The sequence below is a fragment of the Triplophysa rosa genome, linkage group LG3 (genome assembly GCF_024868665.1).
Source record: "Triplophysa rosa linkage group LG3, Trosa_1v2, whole genome shotgun sequence".
Taxonomy (NCBI): domain Eukaryota; kingdom Metazoa; phylum Chordata; class Actinopteri; order Cypriniformes; family Nemacheilidae; genus Triplophysa; species Triplophysa rosa.
Window position 1 is genome coordinate 6,411,421 of NC_079892.1, and position 21,944 is coordinate 6,433,364.

Below are 21,944 nucleotides of genomic sequence, written 5' to 3' on the forward strand. Positions count from 1 at the left end.
AATGTAAACCGCTCTAAAGTAATGCATGACACATAGTTCAGCACATACAAGGAAGGTCACACAATTCTCCTTGGCTCTTGTTTCACAGTATGTTCCCCGATTACCTGTTTAACTCTATCATAATGTTCGATTCAGGGAGCTGCATGTTGCCGTCACATTCTCCGCACAACCCTGCTGAGCTCCAGAGAAGCAGGCAACACCTCTCGTATCAATTAAACCCTCCACGTCTCCAGCGACGCCATCATCGTAACTTGCCAATCTTCTGTCACAAACTACATATCAAGGTCCTTAAGAGATGTCACCTGTTCAGCGAAAAAATAATGAAACCATTGACCAGAAAACTTTTTGCGTCATCGGTTACCTTTATTCTTCGGGTGCTGAACAGTTGCTCTGAGAGACTAATTAAAACATGTCTGCATTTGGAAATAAAGGCAGAGAAGTGAATTGAAAGGAGAAAATGGTGTGGCTAATGCGACGTCCCCTTTAATTTGAGCCCCTCGCTGAGCAAATATTCACGTTCCCTCCTCACACTTGGAAGTCCCGCTATTGTATACACAAAAAAACGCTGTTAGCCCAACACAGAGCAGTCAGGCAGTAGTGAGATGAGATGGTGACCTCTTGGCATGACATCTCAGTAGTAGTCATGATAAGAGCACATCATATATTGTAGCAACACATTTCAGAATAGATTACTTGAAAAACTTTTTTCTAAACATGTTCTTACCCTCAAGGAACATTGGAGCAACTTGGAGAAAACACTGCTTTTGCGAGAACCATGACTATGGAGTGATGGCAACATGGTGGATGCGAATTGTTATTTTCAGGTCTAACAAGCAGGCCATACCCTCCCGCTGCTCCGAGAAAGTTTTCAACTTTTGATCCTGACACCTGCGTTTGCCTGGAATTCCACTAGTTTTATTTCTCTCTGATGTACCTCCAGGATCTAATGGATTGCGAAAGGTCTGGCAGAAGTCTGCAAAACAGAGCATATTTTCTATGTGAACGGTGAAAGAGTGGTGTGGAACACTTCTGCCCAAATCTGCCTTTCACTGTGAAATGTATGAGGGAGAGTTTGAGAAGCTGAAATGTCAGGGAGACGATCATTCACTTCCAAAATATCTGCGATGGGAAAGAACATTTGAGAGACATTTTGAAATTCACAAACTTGTAGCTTTTACTGCGACCGAAAATCTTGCAGTTTCCAATTTGTCGATCTTTTTTATTAGTGTGTTTCTTCAGTGTGGGCACTTGTAGTCTTGTGCACTAGAAGGTAAAAGGTTTGAAACTCACTTGAAGCTTGACTTAAAAAAAAGTTTTTTTAATTTCTATACTAATATACTATATATTCTACACTAACATTTTTTATTTTTAGCAAAGCATTACAGTCTAATTGCCTTATTTTGCCACAATTTTATTGGTGCAACATTGTTGGTCAAAGTGAAAATAACAGAAGGATTCAAAAGTGCCGTAGTTTAAGAACTACCCATAACTACTATGGCATAGGTTAAAATGAAAAGGAAATTGGTCCTAAAAAAGGAAGATTTACTGGCAATTTTCTGCAAGGACATTATTCAGTAAACTTACGGTCATTTCTGTTATACCCAAAACCAAACGCAGTGAAAATAATGCTGTAAAAAATGATCATATTAATACAGAACTTTGTGCATTATTTTTACACTTTTTTACAAAGAACATCGATTTAAAAATTTAAATTCAAGTTTATTTTCATATTCATGCTTGCAATTACCTTAATATGTCTTCTGTATAAACTGATACATGTAAATTACAAAAGCTACCACCATCTGCAACAATAATGATTACACCCAGTGCAAACACACTGGGGTCATCGCTGAAACAGAAGACTGTTCACAGTTCAGGCAAATGCCTGTGTTGTGCTTACTCTGGCAGTAAAGATATGCCCTGTGACTTCTCCGATTTGTAGAGCGGAATTAGTGTGGCTGATGGAGACATCGAGTGTTGGGGTGCTGGAAAGCATCCCCGGGCCCTGCGCTGCTTGCGGCATTCTGGGTAACACTGAGACACGACAGGTTGTGTTTGGACGTCTGGACGGCTGATTTCTGATGGAAGCAGTGGAGACTGGCATTCCCCCAGGTGCCACGGAGCGCCTTCTTAATAATAGGAAGTGACAAGAAGCAGACGGCCCACATCTCTCTGCTTGCCACGCTGTTCGGGACAATGCCACTTAAACGGGTGGCTGCTAAATTGTGTGTAAGGGGAAAAAAAGAGAAAACATCAGCCTTTTGTCGTTGTCGTCTCGGACAATAAATCAGACAGTTGTCAAAGGACTCGCATTAACACTCTTGTTTGGGTGACAAGCTAGTTATTTAGAGAAGGCAGAGATGATGTTTATGAGGGCAGAATAAAAACGCTAAAAGAGCAAAACAACATTAATGTCATGAAATGTTTACCTGTCTTTTTTAAAGACATGAGACATTTGTTTGGCCATGTGATGGCTAATACGCTAATACAACTTTTCATGAGTTCATGCAGTTTGCGAATGCTAAAGCATGTATGAAGTTAGAAATCATATGAATTTATTTTCAATTAACAGGACAATAAGACTAAAGGATAAAGAGAAACAAGTGAATAAATCCTGAACACATTCAACGTTCATACGAGATACACTACAGTAGAAGGAAAAATGTCATGGTTTCCCACATGGGGGATATTTCTCATATTTAACAATACAATTATCTTTTGTTTGGGAAGACCTCCACTTAAGTCACAAAACAGATAAATTCTATTATCAATTTCCTGATATCATACAATTCCGCTCTACCGAGAAAGGATTACCACAGACAACCTGCATTAAAAGATTCCCACTTAAAAAACACAATAGTGTAGTAGTCTTTTCTCACCGTTTAAGACAATATCGTTTTGTTTTGGGCTCTGCAGCTGAGGGTGAAATGACCAGTGAAATCCAACGGCTGGTGTGTTATTTCACACCCTGGGCGTCGACTGTATATATTTATTTTCGCACAATAGAGATGAAGCTGGGCCGGGCGCTCTTTCATTTTCGTCCACAGGGGTGTTCGCTCTCTGCGGAGCGCAATTAGAAGGCCCTTCGCCACTGCAGCCGTCCCGCGCCTGAGAGGGTGCCACAGCCGCAGCGGGTCCTGACACTGAGCCTATAGCGCTGCGCTTCGTGAGAGGGAGCTTCAATTAAAACCCCACACCACTGCTGCTTCTTGCCTTTTTATACACATATTGCTGGCACTATAGGGAGATGAATTACAGGTTATCGCTCATGTATGCAAGATGTTAAAATAAGGATATTGGTGAACTGGTTTGTTATTGTAAAAATGGATTTTCACTGGTGAAATATAAGTGCATGTAGAGAATGTAAACAATTATGTAATGCTGCTAATTATTAAATTATTTTTATTGATTAAGCAATTATTTCAGTTTCTTGAATAACTAAATAACAAGTCATTTACATTGATGCATTGGGCTAGAATCAATGTCCTTTGTGTTGCTTACCACCTGAGCTACTTCCAAAAATGTTCTAAAAAAGTTGACTTTTTCAAAATGAACTTCCAATTTACTTCACAATATAGCATGTAACAGTTTATGACAGAAAGTAAGAAGTAAGAAGACAGAAGTAGTTCCTACCTGACATTGGGTCCATGTAACGCTCCATACAAAAGCTGACTCTAGAGAGGGCAATCCAATAGAAATTTCCCATTCGGTGACAGGGCTGCAACATTCTGACAGGTGCCTGTTGGAATTGAACAATCTTAGGTTGCACGGCATTATTGTCTGTGAATTGTGTGGGTGTTCTGGACGTTACTGCAGGGCTTCAAGCTCGAGAAAACAAAAGGCTGTAGAACTGTATAAATCACATAAATTCTGTAAACATTTTTCATTTTTTGAGTTCCTTTACAGAAAAAACAACCGCCCCAGATACGTCAAAATCATCTAAACAGATGTTCATTTCAATGAACCAATATATTTAGAAGCCCGTTTCGAAACTAGCAGGAGACAAGAGCTGATTCCGGTTTGGCTAGCAGTTTGGAAAGAACGTGAGAATGAATTTGTTTCATTATGAGAACAAAGTTGCAATCTTTTGATTTAGGTGATGAAAGCAGTAATATTTAGTAATGTTGAAAAAAGACAACATTAAGAGAATAAAACCATAGCAAAACCCTTCGCGGCGTACTAATCATAATTCGCCAAATTCTGCACCAAAATTATTTGTTTTTTAATCTTATTCTGAAGTAAGAGTCTTCCTCATTCATACAGTATATAACAATACTCCTGGCTTGACTTTCTCTTAACATTGTTTCCTTTCCAAAATAAAACGATTCACACAAATATTAAAAAAAACTTTTTTAAAAGGAATAGTAATTTATTGAATCTCAGTGATACTATTGATAACAATAACTTCATTCATTGACTTGACTTCATTTTCACAGTTCATTCTTTTAATTCTCAAAACATTCCAACTTCATTCTTTAAATATTTGATTTTCCATCATTTTACTTACAGTTTTTCTACAAAAATCAAGAAATTCAGTGCCACATCCACTAACATCCCTCAGATACAAAATTCACTCTCAAAACACCCAAATCTGACACAAAGCAGCCCAAATGCATGACACACATTTCCATAAATCATTAGTTGGTGATATTCACAATAAAGAAACCCACTGCGATTGTCTATTCTGGAAGGTTAGAGTCACGACGTTCTGCTGCTGTAAGCTATATTCCCCAGTGCGACGGCTCTGATCTCTTTAGACGTATGAAAATCAGCTCCTCAGCCAGCCTCATGTTCAGTGACATTTCACAATACTGCTGCAGATACACCACTGAACCTCGGTTGTAATGGCACCTCCATTGCAGAGGGTGAATCAATATGACAGGGCAGGCCGGGGTTACGCAAGGAACGCTTGCGCCTAAAACTAACAACATCTCATAAAGAGAAACTGCCACCAAATCATGAATATATTAGAAGGGACTAGAAGTGATGCTGTACACAAGAGGAATCAAACATTAAACACAACAAAGTTCAATTTTATATTTCAAATGTTGCGAGAGAATTATTTTACATTAAAGTATTTCAAATCTGTAAGAGCAATGTTTCACTCAAGTGTTAAAATGAAATTAAGTGCTTTTCCTCACCCACCTGTCAACCTGTATTGTTATTAAATAGTTGAGAACATTGAAGCAGCATCAGGTGAAAATAAAGACATCAAAACAAATGCAGAACAAGATTTTATCCACAAACAAACCATTCCCAACACCCCGTGTGCATCTCAGCTCATCTGTCTGCATTCAATCCCATGAGCACACGTGCGACTGACCCTGCTTCTAACTCCCGCTCTACAACCTGGCTTAAACATAACCACATCACCTCCTGTTCAATCTTCAAAGCACCAGACTAAAACCACTTCTCTGAACCAACTGAGCTTTCATCCCTGCACGGGAACCAGGTTTGCCGGGGACCTGGGGCTCGCTCGCATCAGCCTGCCCCTGCCTGACTCACCTGGGTCAGGATGAGGGAGCAGCTGGGTTGAGGGTGATCAAGCAGACCCTTTGCAGATGGATGGTTGGATGTGCAGTCTACTCATTAGTACTTTGGCACACCTGACAGGGGTCTGTGAATCCCCAAGAGGAGATTTGAGCTTGTCTGCCATAGACAACCATTTTGGCTCAATTTGTTATGTTAGGTTTAATTAAAAATGCATCGTTTTTAAGACATTAATAGGCCAGTAAGTTCTGAGTCAACCTCAATAATGTTTTTGTCAATGTTTCATACATATGCAAGAATTCAAGACTGAGATAAAAACATCTATGTCAGAACATTTTGAGTCACAATAGAACTACACAAAATAACTCGATGTGGTTTTTAAAGCAAATTATGGCCATGTTTCCGAATTAAACCAGCACATTTTATTCAACTTTCTGTAGCTCAAACACTGTTATTTACTTTTAACCAACAATCTTATAACTGTAACATCGTCAAAGTCAAACTTTGGCTGAGCTACTGGGAAACAATTGGTGAAAACCATCTAATTTAACTGAAGAAAAAAGCACACCGTGAGCTTTAAATCCGTCGCTTTCATTTCACGTTTCAAATAAAACCACCATGTGTTGTAGCAGCAAAATGAACATCCAAATACGTCCCTGTCCACAGAGGGGTTAAAAAAGGTGGGAATGAGTGCATCTGTTCCTCACACAACACACACACACACACACACCAATACGATTTTTTAGGTAGTTATCAGTCTCTAGGTGGCAGTGTTGCCATGCCACCGGCAACAGGGCGAATCTCATCCCCACAATCCTCAAAAGCTCCCGAGATCTATAGTCTCTTATTTTAAGAGCATCGAAGCGCAAAGCAATGAAGTCTTTCATTGATCACAGGCATCACACTTTTTTCCCCGTCTTTCTCTCTCAAACCTTTTCTTCTTCTCCTGTCATGGCAAATATTCACCTTACCCAGTGAAGCAAATTGCTGACACCTTTTTAAGAAGTGACAACTGTGTATATTTCATGATAGCAAATTCCATTTTCATATCAAGCGAGACGAGAATACAATTTTCACTTCATTTAATCAAGGTGGAGACTTCTGTGGGTTATGGCACTTAAAGCTGTCAGAAGTTTGAGACGCACTATTGCTGTCAATCTCACAACCCGATACTTAATGAGCGAGTTAATTCAAAAACTTTCTAATTAGTGTAGAGAAGGTGAAGCTTTGTGTCATTAAAAAGCATAGAAATGTACGACGATGGAAAAAGGCGGTTTTTATGAGCTTGTGCGCCCATGCATGTGCAGATGTGGAACTATATGTATAATTGTTTAGCTTATACCAGAATAGTTGTAAAATTAAAAGACAATTAAAAGAAAATAGCAAATATATAAAGATTGCTGTGATTTTACTGTAATGTTTTTTTTTACAATACACCAAACATATTTTTGATAACTATTACAGAAATATGAAATGCTCCCTTATTTGAAAGTTACTTTGGATAAAAGAATACATGTAAATACAAAGAATCAAGGAAAAAACATTCAACAATACAATTGGTGCACAACAATGTACTGTAACATCTTTCTCGCTCTCTTTCTAACATTGTGATTGACAGTTGAGCAGACTGGGAGAGCTGGCCTCCTACATTTAGCACAAGAACCCCAGTTCTTTGACACCACCCTGCTGCAGGCCTATTTGTCCCCAAACACTGACATTCAAACCCCACAACACCATCTATCAATCTACCCCCTATCACGAGTCACGACTGTGCTTCTACAAGCACTCATACATTGCTGTATATATCAGTCCACACACGCACACATTGTATCCTAAGGACAACTTAAAAGGAAAACCCTGTCAATAAAAGGTTTAACTAAATGTAAGTGTCTCACTCGTATACACACAAGAAAATGACAAGAATGGTGAAGTGATCTTGAGGTGAGAGCCTGGTTGTGGTTAAAGCAGCAAGGGATGATGGGTGAGAAAAACAACTTGAACACATTGCTTACCATGGGTCAATAAAGTAATGAAAAACTTAAAAAAATAAAAAATAAAAGTTCAGTTTTATATACAAAAAGAAATACTAGCACATTCACATGTAAAGCATTTAGAAAAAAACTGGCCGACCTGCACTCGACTAAATTTATTAAGCAAGCCAGAATTACACTGAGCAACAGAAAATGTCCGAGTTCTGCTGAGTAGTCTAACATGACATCCATCTTAAGTTATGTGAACTTATTCTGAATAACGAGTGAACTCCCTGCCAGAATGTGAGAAGGATGATAACAGTTTAGACTTGTCTATAAATAACAGAAATTCAATTAGACAATGAAGGAATCCCTTCAGGTTAGTAGAAACCTACATTTCATTTGGCTGCTTAATAATCTCTCAGTGAAATTGCAGGAAAGCAAGAAAAGACACAAAACACATTTGTCATGCCACTGAACAACAATCAAACTGACTTTCCTCAATAAATCAGTCAATCTGAAGTAAAACCTTGGCAACAGCCCCCAGCCCACATCATTCACATACCTGTCTCCAGGTGAAACTGGTTGCTACTCTCCAACAGCCCTTCCCTGAAGGGCCTTCTGGTATTCTTCACATAAGGGATGGAGGCCTTCATAGATGCATCCACTGAAAATTACCTCCTGAAGACACGAAGTAACTCCGTCTTCTAACTCACATATTCCATGCACTCTGATCCATCCCGGTGCAACATCTTACCTGTCAACAGAAAGAACTTACACCAAGGAACCAACAACCAGCTCCTTTCTGAGTGTCGGCCACCATCAGGTCTGCGTACATATATATATAGAGGGCCCCCCCAACAGCAGGACTCGCAGGCACACCTGAATGGGCTCGAAGTGTGCCTAACTAGCTGCACACCGTGTCATGGTGTGCTCTGATTGCCTTATCTTCTCATTTATCACAGATGAATTGGAACCAGCCTTGCTGAAAGCTCCTTTTATTGTTGGGGAATGAAAAACCGTGTGAAGCCCGGTGTGTATCCGAACAAGGGGCCTTCTGTCAACCCCGAGTGGATGAAGAAGAAAGGTGAGTGGAGAGGAAGAAATGAGAGAAAGACAGAAGGGAGAGAGAGGTAATGAATAAATGTGAGCGAAAGGAAAGATTATGTCAGCCTCACAAGTTATTGAGTAGATTCCCCGAAAGGTAACAGTGAACCATGATGCTTAACAACGGTGCTTCACACTAACCAACCAGAGGGTGAAGTGAGCATGTTTCCGCCAAGTTAGCGCCCTGCCAAGCTCATCTACAACAGCTTTGGTTGGTGTTAAAATGGAGAAAAAAACAACAACAACAAAAAACACGAGGTGTGTGTTTCTCTCCACGGAAGACTTGCAAGTTTTAATTTGCAAGTTTTGACATGCAATGGTCGTGTTTGGGTTGTATGCCAGATCAAAAGCCACGGTTGTAAATGAGACGCAGATCTTCCCGCAGTCTATTGTGGCTTTGAGAACTATGTATTCTCACTACAGCTAAACTGATGCCATCCGTTCAACCAAGAATAAAATTGTTTGGAGACACGAGGAACCTACGTACCACGGTTGACTCTACATCTCACATGCACCTTCAGCTTGTATGACATATATGACAGCTGTGCCTCTAAGTGTCAGCTGGCTAGGCCTTCCCCCTGTTCCTCAAGGCCCCGACTTGAACACCTCTTCTTCTAAATATCAATGCCGATCTGAATTTGGCTCATGCCAAATCTAAGGATAGTCACAAGTACACCACTGACGAACTTTAAGTGAAATCTCTCACATCTGCTTTGCTTCTTAGTGATCCCATCAAACTGACAGCACACACCCTGGGGGTGACCAGCAGGGTCCCTGCATAGCAGAACAGCCACAATTTGCATCGTGGACACTATGGGACATTGCTTTACTCACTGGGGCCTAAGAAAAACTGTTCAAAGAGGGCTGCCACAGCTAAGAGGAGAGACATTTCCAAGATCTGGAGCGATGTTTTAATTGCCTGGATAAGGTGCAACGCTAATACGGACAGTGGCAAGGCAATTGAGAGTTCCTCATTCTTTCCCTCCCCTTAAATCAATTCACACTTCTACAGAATAGCTTGTGAGTCATGCCTGCCCTTATATAAAGCGAGATAGCTGTGCATTAGATATGCCGCTGGAATCTTCTGCTTGGGCGAGTGGACTGAGAACGATGTGAATTGTTAATGCCTTTCTGGCTCAGTTCACGCCTGCTGATTGATCAGCTTGCAACTGTATCTACTCTTTCTTCCATGAAATCTGGTGTTAGTGTCTGTGTGTGTGCATGCATGGGGGGGGGACAAGCCAGAGAGGGTTCATCAGATTTCGGGTTAAATTGAGAGTGAAGGAGGTTTGCTGTGTAGATAGAGAAAAGGGGGAAGACATGTTGGGGCCCAGCCTCCAAGCAGCATGGGCCCTAAAGGAGGACATTCAGAGGCACTCCGTCGATCACACGCTCCCTGAACTCCAATGGGACCCAAATTGCATGGGACGTGTGGGTCTTTACCTAACATATTTATATCCTTTACTCTTTACAAATCCACTCAAACGCATGCCGCTGACTGGCAATGGGGTGGGTGTGGGGTTAACAGAACAGTGCTGTAATACAAGGACTCTTATTTGATTTTGGATGCACACAGCACAGGCTGCCTCATAAATAATGCATACTACTGTACATACACCGAGTTGCACAGTCACTTGTTGCTTTGTGTTTGATCCCACCAAGACTTGATTAATCAGAGGTAAAGTCCAGTGAAGCTACCGCGCTGATAGATGAAAGCACAATTGGGCTTTGCTTCTGTACCTTTACATGTGAAGAACACTGGTGTTTTCAGATGTGTCTTCTTGGAAACCAAGTATATCCTACAAAAAAGAAGAAAAAGTCAAGAATTAGACTTCGACCAAAGCAGGTGACAGCCAAAGGAGGTTCAAAGATGCTAAAGTGTGTGTGTGTGCATGTGTGAGTTCAGTACCCACAATCACACTTGGCTACAGTAAAGGTTAGTGAGAGACTGGTCCCCAGTGCTCAGAGCAATCATGGCAAAGGTGTGAACGAAGAGGATTTTCTGCATATGAGTTACCACTTTGGGGTATCTCTATCTGCCCTCACCGGAACGTGGCGATATTAGCATTTAGCACTGTTTAAAAATGAAACATCTCTATTATTAATTTGGTCTCTTTTAAACTTTTAATAAAGAAATATTCTCGGCCACATGCAAGTTAACTTTTAGGAGCATTTGAGCTGACAAATTGTGCAGTTGCTTACCGCTAAAACTTGGTATACAAACAAAACAGCACATGCATTTAGGCAATATTTCTTACAAATTTTGTTACAATGAATCACATGAGAAAGTCTATTATATAAGCTTACCTCAGTGTTTTTGTTGCAAGAAAATGAGTCTGATTCAAGGACATTATCAAAATGCATTGAAGACCTGCAATTACTGATTCTTTTTTATTTCAACACACACTATGCAAAACTTAATATTCAAACACTTAATCCATTATTGAAAAACCCTTCAAATATAGCTTTATAGAACATATTAATAATGTCCTAAAACAACCTCTAGATGATTCGTAGATCAGCGTTTGGCCAAATGCAAACAAGGATTAATCTCTTTGTGATTACATTCACATCTTCGACACAGAGTGACAGTTTGTTCGTCACTTCACGTTATTACATGCCATGTCACATTACAGTGGCTCTGCAGACCTGGCACCAGCGGGTGTAGCCTGTCATTTCCCTCAGCAGCGTGCACTTGCACTCCAGGTGCCAGGACCGAGAGGAAGCATGCTGCCCACGCAGCCTGCCACCCTGCGGGGCAGAAATAGCAAAGGAAGGAACGCATGCTAGCATGTGGAAACTGTCCAGCCTGTCGCCGTCTTCTGGATTTGCTGTCACTACAGTACAACATATCACACAAACATACCTTTCAGACAGACCTGATCCGATTGGACCCTGCTGAGATCTGGGTAAAGCAGAGCTAAACGCTAACAATGTCAACATTATGAACAGATTAATTCACATTTGTGAAAAAAATTGACAAAACGCTTTGTTCCTACTTGCTAGCCGAGTAGCACGGTAGTTCACACTGGACACTTGACACTGATATCTTCTTGTTGCACATGGCTAGGACACACAAACAAAGACGAAACAGATTTCTTTAACACCACAGAGATGAAGAGAGGTGAATGATTAGGGCTGAAATGTTGTGTCTCTATTGTAATTAACTACCAATGGCTTTGCTGCAGGCTTGAGCAGCACTCAAAACCCAACGGAAATGGAAGTGACAGGCTAGTATCAGCAGTAGCATGTCTTCTGTCTCCTAAAAAGCACTGCACTCCCCCATGACATCTATTTCTGTGCATTAAGGTATACAAAACACGCTTCAAATGATCTTTTGGAATTTTAAGGTTGGAGGGGGGAATTGCATAGCATGAGATCAGCGAAATAGCTATTTTTGTGCATCACATTCCATGGAAGCACTGTACAGGAATAAAAACAGTCTTGCAGAAAAACCGAGTTAAACAGAACAACATTTGAGGGGGATTTTCTGCTCAATTTTAACGTTGGCTGCTGGGGATTTTTCATAGAAGGTGTTTGGAGAAGCTCTCAGAGGGATTGCAGAAGAAAGGACCTGAAAATTGACTAGCGAAGGTTTGGGAAATGGTGTGAAAAAGTCAAACGCCAAAGCTCACAAAATGAGCAAAATCTTTTCCTCACATTTTTTAACAACTCATCCCCAACAATGTATTAAACGTGTGGAGTAGGTCATATTGTAAATAAAACTTAAGACGATATATTTATGTTTATATGTAGCAGCTACTTGGCAATATCCAGTAACTAAAAAAAGTCTTTCCGGTCTACGGTATATCACCACACATAAATGAACACAAAAAACATATACTATTTCTTTATTAATGGAGGGTCCAAGTCTTTGTAATGTCTTGAATGCCCAAAAAAATAGACAAAAAGGTTTTGTGGGGTGGAGTGAGGTCCGAGCATAAAAAAAGAACGTACACAAAACAATTCATATTTAAATATGTAAGGCTTTAAAGAATTCATTAAATCGACAAATTAACATGATGTTCACAAACAAAAGTTTGTCTCACAATATACGGGAACTAACAGTTGGTGGCTTGAGCACTTAAGTGACAGTTCAGCCAAAAATGAAAATTCTGTCATCATTTCCTCACCCTCTTGTCATTCTAAACCTGTATGACTTTCTTTCTTCCGCAGAACACAAAAGAAGATATTTCAAAGAACGTCGGTAACCGAACAACGTCTGTACCCATTCACTTGTATTGTATGGACACAAAACCACTGCAAGTCCATGTACCGGTGTTTTCTGGTAAATGAAGACAGAATTTAAATTTTTGGCTTAACTATCGCTTTAAGAAACTGCTATAATACATGACTAAGTATTTAGACTGATTTTGAATGGTTGTGCTAGGATAAAAGACAACTTGGGCAGTAGTACCAAAGATTTTAAATACCCCGTGTACCCAAAACACCATCACTGCCTTGCAAAACTAATCATATTAGGTAATGTGGGTACTTAACAGATAGGGCTTGAGCAAACTGGCCCTTTGCCTGCACTGAGCGGTCATCTCACTCCTTCTAGTGTGCATGTGTGTATCACAGACAGTGGTGTAGGAAGCAGGTTGCTCAAGCTGATAGAAACCATAAATCAGCGCTCCTGAAGGGAACAGATGCTGGGAGCGTGTGGGAATAATTTCACAATTTAGCCATAATTAAAACTCACCTTAGCACAGCTCTGCCACTTATCAACTGATTATTTCCTTCTGATTCAATATCGGTCTTCTTACGGGGCTCCCAGCATCTGCCCCGCTGACCTTTACCGCACTAGTTTGTTCAAGACATTTCACGTAAACACCTTTGCCGCCTTTTTACATCACATGAACAGATGATCAACAACACGGCAGGGAGTTAAGCCATGTGTGTGTAATGACTCCTGTGGCATCTCTCTAAAGACCGTGCTGTAATAAATGTTACGTACTGTAAGTGAAAACATTTATTTAAACGTTTACAACACCTGAAACGCATCAAATTTTACTAGTCTTTTTCATACAGTGCTATAATCACACAAAGCGGATGGTTAAGGGGCTAAACACGTATTGGTAAATACAGCATGCATGGCATACTAAAATACATTTTATAATGTAACATTTGGATATGTAAAATTCTGATAAACAAACATTTTACACCAAAAGTTTTTTTCAAATCCTGTCTGAAATGGATAATAAGGCTTATCAAAAGCATTGTGTGTTATTGATGGCCTCAGGGCTGTATCTAATGACTTGGCATTGGTGTCAAGTGACAGACAGTGCCTTCAGACAGGCATTATGATCAGTCCATTAGCTGTGCCAGTCATCCTGTCAGGGCTCAGAGACAGGACTCCATAGAGATGAGATACACACGCTCACTCCTGCATCAACATTCCTAAACAGCTTTCACCCAAATAGTCCTATAAAAACAAGCCTTAAAGGAAAAGTTCACCTCAAAATTGTGTTATTTTTTACTCGCCAACATGACATGTTCAACATGTTTTAAGACCTCCCGGCATCTTCAGAACACAAATAAAGATATTTTAGGTGACATCGAGAGATTTCCAGGCCCCCTCATAGACATCATGGTTATAGTTGTTGTCAAGGTCCAGAACTAAAGACTAAAGACGTTAAATTGGTCCATCTGCTCATAGTGGCTGAACTGAATTGTTTTGAAGCGACGAGAATACTTTATGTGCGGAAACCAAACTAAAATAACGACTAGACTGACAAGACAGAGGAGAATATATCGATTGAAGTCGTTATTTTGGTTTGTTTTTTATATATTTATGAACATTACATACGTTAACACATTATGGTAGAACTGCTTATAACATAGCATTATACTTTTAACTATGTTTAGGACATCCTTTGGTGTTGCAGGATTTAAACAGCTTTTCTAAACACATGTTTCAATAATACAACTTTTAACAATTAATTTATCACAACGTACGCTTTAAAATGGAATATTTTCATCTTGGAAATTATGTTTTATTTACCTACCCATCTAAAAAAAAAAAGGAAGCACCAAAGCCAATAATATTAAAACTGTGAAATGTGTTTAATATGTCTTTTGTTTTTCATACATCTTATTGTTAATTACTACAAAAACACCTATATCACCACCACCTTCTGTTTTAAAGGAAAAAAGGTCGCGTCTCGTGAAATGCGTGGATGTGTGTTTTTTAATCACGCCTCACTGAAGAGCGTCACCCTTTCTCACCAAACGTACACGTCGATCCGCGCATTCCCGTTTCCCCGTGCTTCATTTAACCGCGGCCCCGACTCGTCCTGAAGTACCGAAAATGACAGCACAATTACACGCGAGTCCATGCCTGACGCCGCGCTACCTGTCTTTAGCTCAGTTTCCCGCGCTCCGCGAAGAGGAGTCAGCAATTAGACGGATGTACACCCGTCCCCTTCCGCCCAACAAACAGACCCGCGCCAATCACACCTCCCGGTGTCAATCACAGCCCGTCACAACACATCACTTCAGTGAGCAAACAGTGGAAAACGCGGGCTGACAGCTCGGCCTTTTCTCACACCTCGCACCTGTGGCTGGCTCTTGTTTGCTTTCTACCCACACCTTAATTCCACGGTTCATGAGAAAGTAAAGAAATATGATGTTTTTTCTTTTATTAGTGTTGTAAATAGAAAGATGACGAACTAGCTTTGTTTTATGCAACTGTTATTAAAGTGAAGTAAAAAGAAGACCAGCAAAAGTCAAGGTTGTGGTTTTATTTCTCACATGCAAGTTAACAGTACAATTTTCTTTAAAAATAATCAGTTTTACTACATTAGGTTACCCATAGTTTAACCATGATATTTGTAGTAAACTATGGTAAAACATGGATGTGCACTAGACATTAACTATATAAAACCATGGTGATGTTTCTAGATGTGTATAGGAAAAATACATAATTAAGAAAAGCAATAAAAATAATTAAAATAAGATTTTTTTTAAATAAGATTAAAGATTTATATAATAGTTATCATATAAATTATAAATAAAAAATAGATACATAAGTAATAAAAACGAAATAATAAACTATAAAAATTACAAAAAAATATAAACATGAAAATATTTGTATGTATACTGTACAAATACGTACATAAAACAAGTAAACTTATAAAATGTTTATTTTAAATGTACTTTTGAACATAATTATTGATAAAAGCATCAATGCCAAATGTCTATATATAACCGTGAAGCTTTAGCAGGTTGCGGCATTAGACCAGTTCCAAACCCTGTTTATCAACACCAATGCCAGCTCCAGTTTTGTGTCTCTGAACCTTTGTGGAAGAGAGAGCTAAATCTGTGCGGCGCGTTCACCTCTGGGCCAGGCATGGGCTCACCTAGCGTCTCCTCTCGCAGCAGACAGGCCCCATCTGCCACCTGCTCCGCCCCTCTTTCCCTGTGACAACTGTCGAGCAGGCACGCAAGATTGATTATCAGTCAAAGCCCATAGCGCTAGCAGCAGATTTTGCTAGGTAAAGCTTGCTGATCCAGCAAAGAGGCAGAGCGCAAAGTTACATTGGGCCGTGCCAACCGCGCTCTGTGTCGGGGCGCACAGAGAACAGCCGTGCGTGTCGCCATGAAAGCCAGCCAAGGAAACACAGCTGCAGCACAGAAGTTCCGGCCCGTAAAACTTGGCACCCAGCAAAGGACTCATAAATAAACATGGCTGTGTGATGGCACCGTTTTTTGGGCGTCTCCTGAGCCAGGATAAATAGCACATAATCTAATGCGCAGCCTTTTTGGAGAGTACGACAGCACTCTCTTGGAAGAGAATGTGAAACAATGCATACACTCTATCAAAAGCTTGCCTGATATAATGTTATTTTATGAAACTTAAATTCTACACTTTTGCAATTTTGTGATTCGAACGAGATGACAAGATCAATTATACATTGCTCTATGTTGAACCAACTTGATCTCACAGGAATTCATGACTAGCCTATTTTACGAGGTGGCTGATTCACATGAATTCGTACTATGTCAATCGAAAAAAAAACATACCCTAACCCCGCCCCTAAACCTAACATGGCTGGCGCGTAAGAAAATCGTACTAAAAAATAAAAATAACATTGGATGACTTAGCCACCTCGTAAAATAGTTACGAATTCCCATGAGATTGTGTTGGTTGAACAAGCAGCTACTATAAATGCTACGAGAATAAATGTTGATACCGACATCTGTAATGAAAGATGACACAAAAACAAGCATTTCGGTTAATGTTTTCAAGTTCTCTGCTGAATCTATTGTATACATTAAAATGCAAAATTCAACAGAAAAGCACCCCGATTCAAACTCAATTAAGTAAAAACGAGTTGAAAAGCATCATGTAGTTGCTATTAATTGAATAGAAAACACAACTCTTTCTTTCGCAGTTTCTAAACAGTGCGAATACTCCCAAATGCCTCTAATTTCTAAAGCTCTTTGACTGGGTTCCCCATGTGGTCGGCATTGCCATTGAAAAACAAATACAAGTTCTGAGTGCTTCTGGGCTGAGCCTACCTCCTCCAGGATGGAACGGAGCAGTGGGTCGGTGGGGCGGTCCGCTAGTGGGGAATTCACCTCTTGGATAATGACGGTTGGCAGGGGTGCTGCCTTGCTTGTGGCTTCCCGCCAGACTACTGTCGGTCAAAGCCTGCTCCGAGCCCCTTTCGCGGGGGAAGCCATTGTGGTAGATTTGCATTAACTGGTGAGGCCTCGTGAGTACAGTGCTTGTCGTGCTGAGATATAACTATTTAATCCATCATCATTCACTTGAACTCTTTTCAGAGCGGCGTTCCACCGCCGTACCTCCGTGTCATCTCAGGTGCGACATGCATCCACAACAACATTCATTATCTGGGACCACTCCCCTCCCTGAAAGTAAACCGTGTTTGATTTAACAGCCAGGATGAACCAAAGGGCCCCCCATGTCGGCATAGACAGCAGCCCTAAGGCTTGGCAGCCATTCAAAGGCTTTGAATTCCTCTCTCCTACCAGGATGTCATAGCCAAGACATAGAGACTGTATTTTCCTTTCTTCTACTGGATCTTCTTTTTCCTTCCTACTTTTTTTCTCACGTCCCTGCCCGTGTGTTTGGCAGGGGCACTCCGTACAGACTGATTTAGGGGCATCCGTGTCAGCTGGGAACAATTGGCGAAACGGGGGACAAAGCCGCCCGCTCTACTTGAATTACAAGTGGTTGGTACTCATTGAGAAGAAAGAGTGTTTCAATGCACCCTTCAGGGGGCAGCGTAGAGCCTCACCTATGGAAATGCTGAGCGCAAGTACACATACACACACAAGGGACTTAAATGCTTCCCTGATCACCAATGAAGTGCTTTGCAAACAAACGCTGGGACAATTTTCATACTAATGACCGCCCGAGTTGATTTGGTTTGTTTTGTCACAGTTGTAGTAAATAAGTGGCTTAGGAGCCTGTAAACACAGCAGAGATCATGTAACTACTTCAAAGGGGACTACAGTGCGTATTGTCATGCAGATGATCTATTGATAAACTATTGATATGTATATTGATGATTATTAAAGTTTTGAGTGAGGTTGTAGACACCATTTGGTCTGGGATTTGTCTCGTAAAAAAAGTTGAAATAAATCTATGAAATTTTGCTATAGCCGTCTTGGCAATTTGCTACAGTCTAATGCATGCAATTTGTATAACCAGCAGTAATTAAATAGGTTTGAACAACAAACTAGTAATTAAACTAAATTACTTTGGGTAAAAGTTGATGGTAAAATAAATTGTTGTAGAATGAAAGATAAACCTATGCTCGACTAAAGGATCAATTGTGTTTTTTTGTGCAAGCTTAGCTTTCAACCTGCTATTACACACAAAAAGATTGGCTTGCATCTTATTTAATTAGTGGTTTGGCATCATGAGTCTCCAGTTACCCACAGACTCTCGAGTGAAGATGAATATGTTTGGAGTGGGCAGGTCGGGGGTGAGGGTCACATTGAACTGCACCTGATGACTCCTTCCTGTTTGGAATCCATGCCACACACTTAGACACAAATATACGGTTGACACAAATATATGTATACAAAAATACACATTACACATACCATATACATGGGGATGGGGGAAAGGTGAAAAAATAGGGTATAAAGTTACAGAAAATAATCCAGAATAATTCACAAAAGTATAAAGATTGGCATCAGCTACTCATTTTTACAAATATGGGCATGATGGACAAAAATGGTACATGTTTTATAAAACGAATGAAACCAGAATAAGCTATAGGGCTACGATTAGAACACCAAGAGATTTTTTGGCCTACAGATAAAAGAATAAATCTCTGGTGGAAATGAATGCACGCAGCAGGTACATTGCCAGTTCTCTACAGCCAAATCTCAGGGTGAAATTAAGATCTGGGTCAGTGAATATACTGATCACTCATAATCTCTGGTTTACACATCTGTAATATCAGCATTAATGGATTTTTAATTCATTTTTCTGAGCAAAACCATTCAACGTTTTATCCAAAGATTATTCTGTTCGTGTAAAACACAACAGAGGAGTTGGTTACACCATTGTGGTGCACCTATTACACAATGCACATTTAAGATGTAGTTTGAATTGGAAGCAATTCCTATATAATAAAGAGGAAAATCATGCTTAATTTATTAATGACCTTGTAAACTCAAATATATGTTTTCTTGTTTGATGACAGATTGTTTCAGAGATTTGTGCGTTTTTCTCTCACACACACAAGAACAGCAAAATAGCTAACTGCTTGAACAAATATGAATTACATTTGCTAATTACTTTGCTAATTCCACCAAACTTTTAAATAAGTAATTAGCACAGCTAATTATATGTCAGAGCTGTTGCACAAAGTCATAGACTTTGATTGGTTTGTTTAAAGTTAACTTTTCCATTGAAGTAATTAAAGTAATACTTGAGTGTTGATCAGTAGCCAGCAGAATTTTTTAACACCTACAAGTATCTGTAAATAACAACGGCAGTCAAACAGTTATGTTTTTCTGTCTTTCTGTATATTTTCACTTTTACCCTCTTTTTTTCTGCTATTATAGTTGTGACTGCCTAGAGGCGAACCGGAATTATAAGAATGAATTAACTGCATCAGTAAAAACAGTAAACAAGCAGCTGTTATTGTCCTTCGTATATCCGAAATGTCAAACAAAAAAATCTGGAAATCTCATCATGGATTAATTAAATGCTTCACAATAATCCTAAATTGTGGAAACATGGGCAAACAATCTGTTTTCTCTGTTACATGTGTCATCTACCAAAGTGCTCATTAAAGACTTTGTTAATTAGCAGCAGGCGACAGCGGCTGAGGTGTGCTCATTTTCTTTCTTTTTGTACTCTTTATAGACTAAACAACATTTTAGATCATTCCCAGCACAATTAACAAAAATCCACTAACTTGTTTAGCGACCTTTGCACAATCACATATGCCCCCATATGGTGTTTTGTGTAATTTTTCCAGTTGCAAATCTCTATTTGACGACAACCCACTGTAATATATTTTCCCCCTTGCCATCAAAACTATTATTTTATTTCGTTTATTTCCAAATTTAAGTAAAGTATCATTAACACAAAATTTGAGCTAATTCAAATTTTATGCATCAGTTGAAAATATTTTATTATTTAGTACAAAATAATATAAAGTGAAAAAAATGTATAGTTTCAAACTACTTCTATTTGTAAACATAGCGTTTGCTATGCTATTGTTGGCTCTTAAAATAAAATGTTGAATGTTCCCTCGAATAATAAGACGCTTTGGATAAAAGCATCTGCTAAATTAATATACATATTTTTATTTAAATCATTTTTTTATATAAAAATCCTCTGATCATTTAGTACGACTGAAAATAAAATGTTACCTTCCCTCCTCTAGACGAATACACGCCTTCTGTTTCCATAGATACTTCACAGGATACTACACGTGTGTCTCGCTAAAACATCCGTGTGGAAACACTTATCCTAATGGGTTCCGTCTTATTAGTTTCAAAAGCACTGAAATGACCAACGATAGATATTAAATTGTTTATAGTATAAATATAAGGGTAAATAATTTGTGTTTGCTATTTAATTTGGGAAATTTAAAATATAACGATCATGTGTTTATCGTTCTTGTTCCTGTCCTAGCGAATAAACGCGAGACACACATTCACACGGGAAGCCAGCATGGACTGCAGTAGCTAACGTAGGTGATGGCTAAAACTGAGGAAAACTCGTAATACAAGGTCTGGAAACGTGATATTTCTTTAATACAACATAATTGTAGACGGTTTGATTATAGTTGACTTTCTAATCGTTTAGTTTGCTGTTTTGGTAACGTGACAAACAAGAATGACAGCTATGATGACAGGATTGACTAACAGACTCCTTGTTCAAATTTAGTTTTATAGTGCTTGAAACAATTACTATTAACTCTAACCCTGTCACCAATCTATGGTTTAGTAACGTTCAATATGAAGCTATGTATGATTTAGAGTTTCTAGATGTCTCTACACCGTATTATAAAGATGACATGTGTTGCAGATACAGTTTGTGTTATGAATCGGCAGGATTATGGCAGATTCCAATGGTCCACAAAAAGACTGGTACTCAATTCTGAGTGCTAATCCATCTGATGACATACAAGAGATAAAACAGAAGTATCAGAAACTGATCCTTGTGGTAGGTACTCAACCAGTGTTCCTTATAAATGAGATTTAAGTACAAAATTAACACTGTTTTATATGCATTGTATATAATTTATTCTAGTCAAATCAGATCAGCATTACTGTACAAATCATACAGAGATCAAGATTAAAACAGATTATGTTTGATTTTCCTTTCAGCGTTTTCTCCAAGGGCAAATTGTTGCTGCTAAGCTTTGAAAACATGCTAAATTAATCAATGGCATCAGTATTTCTCATTAATGCACATTTTAGGTTTTTGTATTTAATATGATTAGTTTAATCCCAAACCCATTTTAATCAAAGCAGTCACGTAACACTAGTCGATCAGGCAGGATGTGTTCCGTGCAATTTGTTTTGAGATCAAAATGAAATTGATAAAGGTTGCCCCTATTGAAAAGTCTTGCTAGATTGCAACAAAATGGATCAGAATATTATGGTTGGAATTATAACCATACCATATTGAACCGTTTTCCTTATAGAGAACCACGCATACCCTTTGCATTCCTATTAAGCAGGGTTGAATATTATATCGCCGTAACTTCATGACTTCAATCAATCTCATGATGGTTAATGATTTTTATCCATTTTTACCGGTGGTACAAAGACTCACACATCTTGCTATTTCTACACTATTTGATAACATTTAAGTCAGCAACAATTACTAACTATTGTATGAATAGGGGTCAAATTAATTCATTTAAAATC

The 21,944-nt window shown here is 39.2% G+C and overlaps 1 protein-coding gene and 1 long non-coding RNA gene across 2 annotated transcripts in view; one reads left to right on the forward strand and one right to left on the reverse strand.

The window, feature by feature from the left end:
- Positions 1-1,723: 1,723 nt before the first annotated feature.
- Positions 1,724-20,479, reverse strand: LOC130551506 (uncharacterized). Its single transcript, XR_008962622.1, has 6 exons — positions 20,436-20,479; positions 10,308-11,633; positions 8,026-8,217; positions 3,634-3,739; positions 2,880-3,237; positions 1,724-2,218 (listed from the first exon to the last, which is right to left on the reverse strand). It is a non-coding gene; the product is annotated as an uncharacterized LOC130551506 (long non-coding RNA).
- A 221-nt stretch (positions 20,480-20,700) lies between these two features.
- Positions 20,701-21,944, forward strand: part of dnajc24 (DnaJ (Hsp40) homolog, subfamily C, member 24) — a 29,433-nt gene continuing 28,189 nt past the window's right edge. Inside the window, exons 1-2 of the mRNA XM_057330132.1 lie at positions 20,701-20,798; positions 21,097-21,234. Coding sequence (XP_057186115.1) covers positions 21,127-21,234 — 108 coding nt within the window. The 5' untranslated portion in view covers positions 20,701-20,798; positions 21,097-21,126. The remainder of the gene's footprint in view (positions 20,799-21,096; positions 21,235-21,944) is intronic.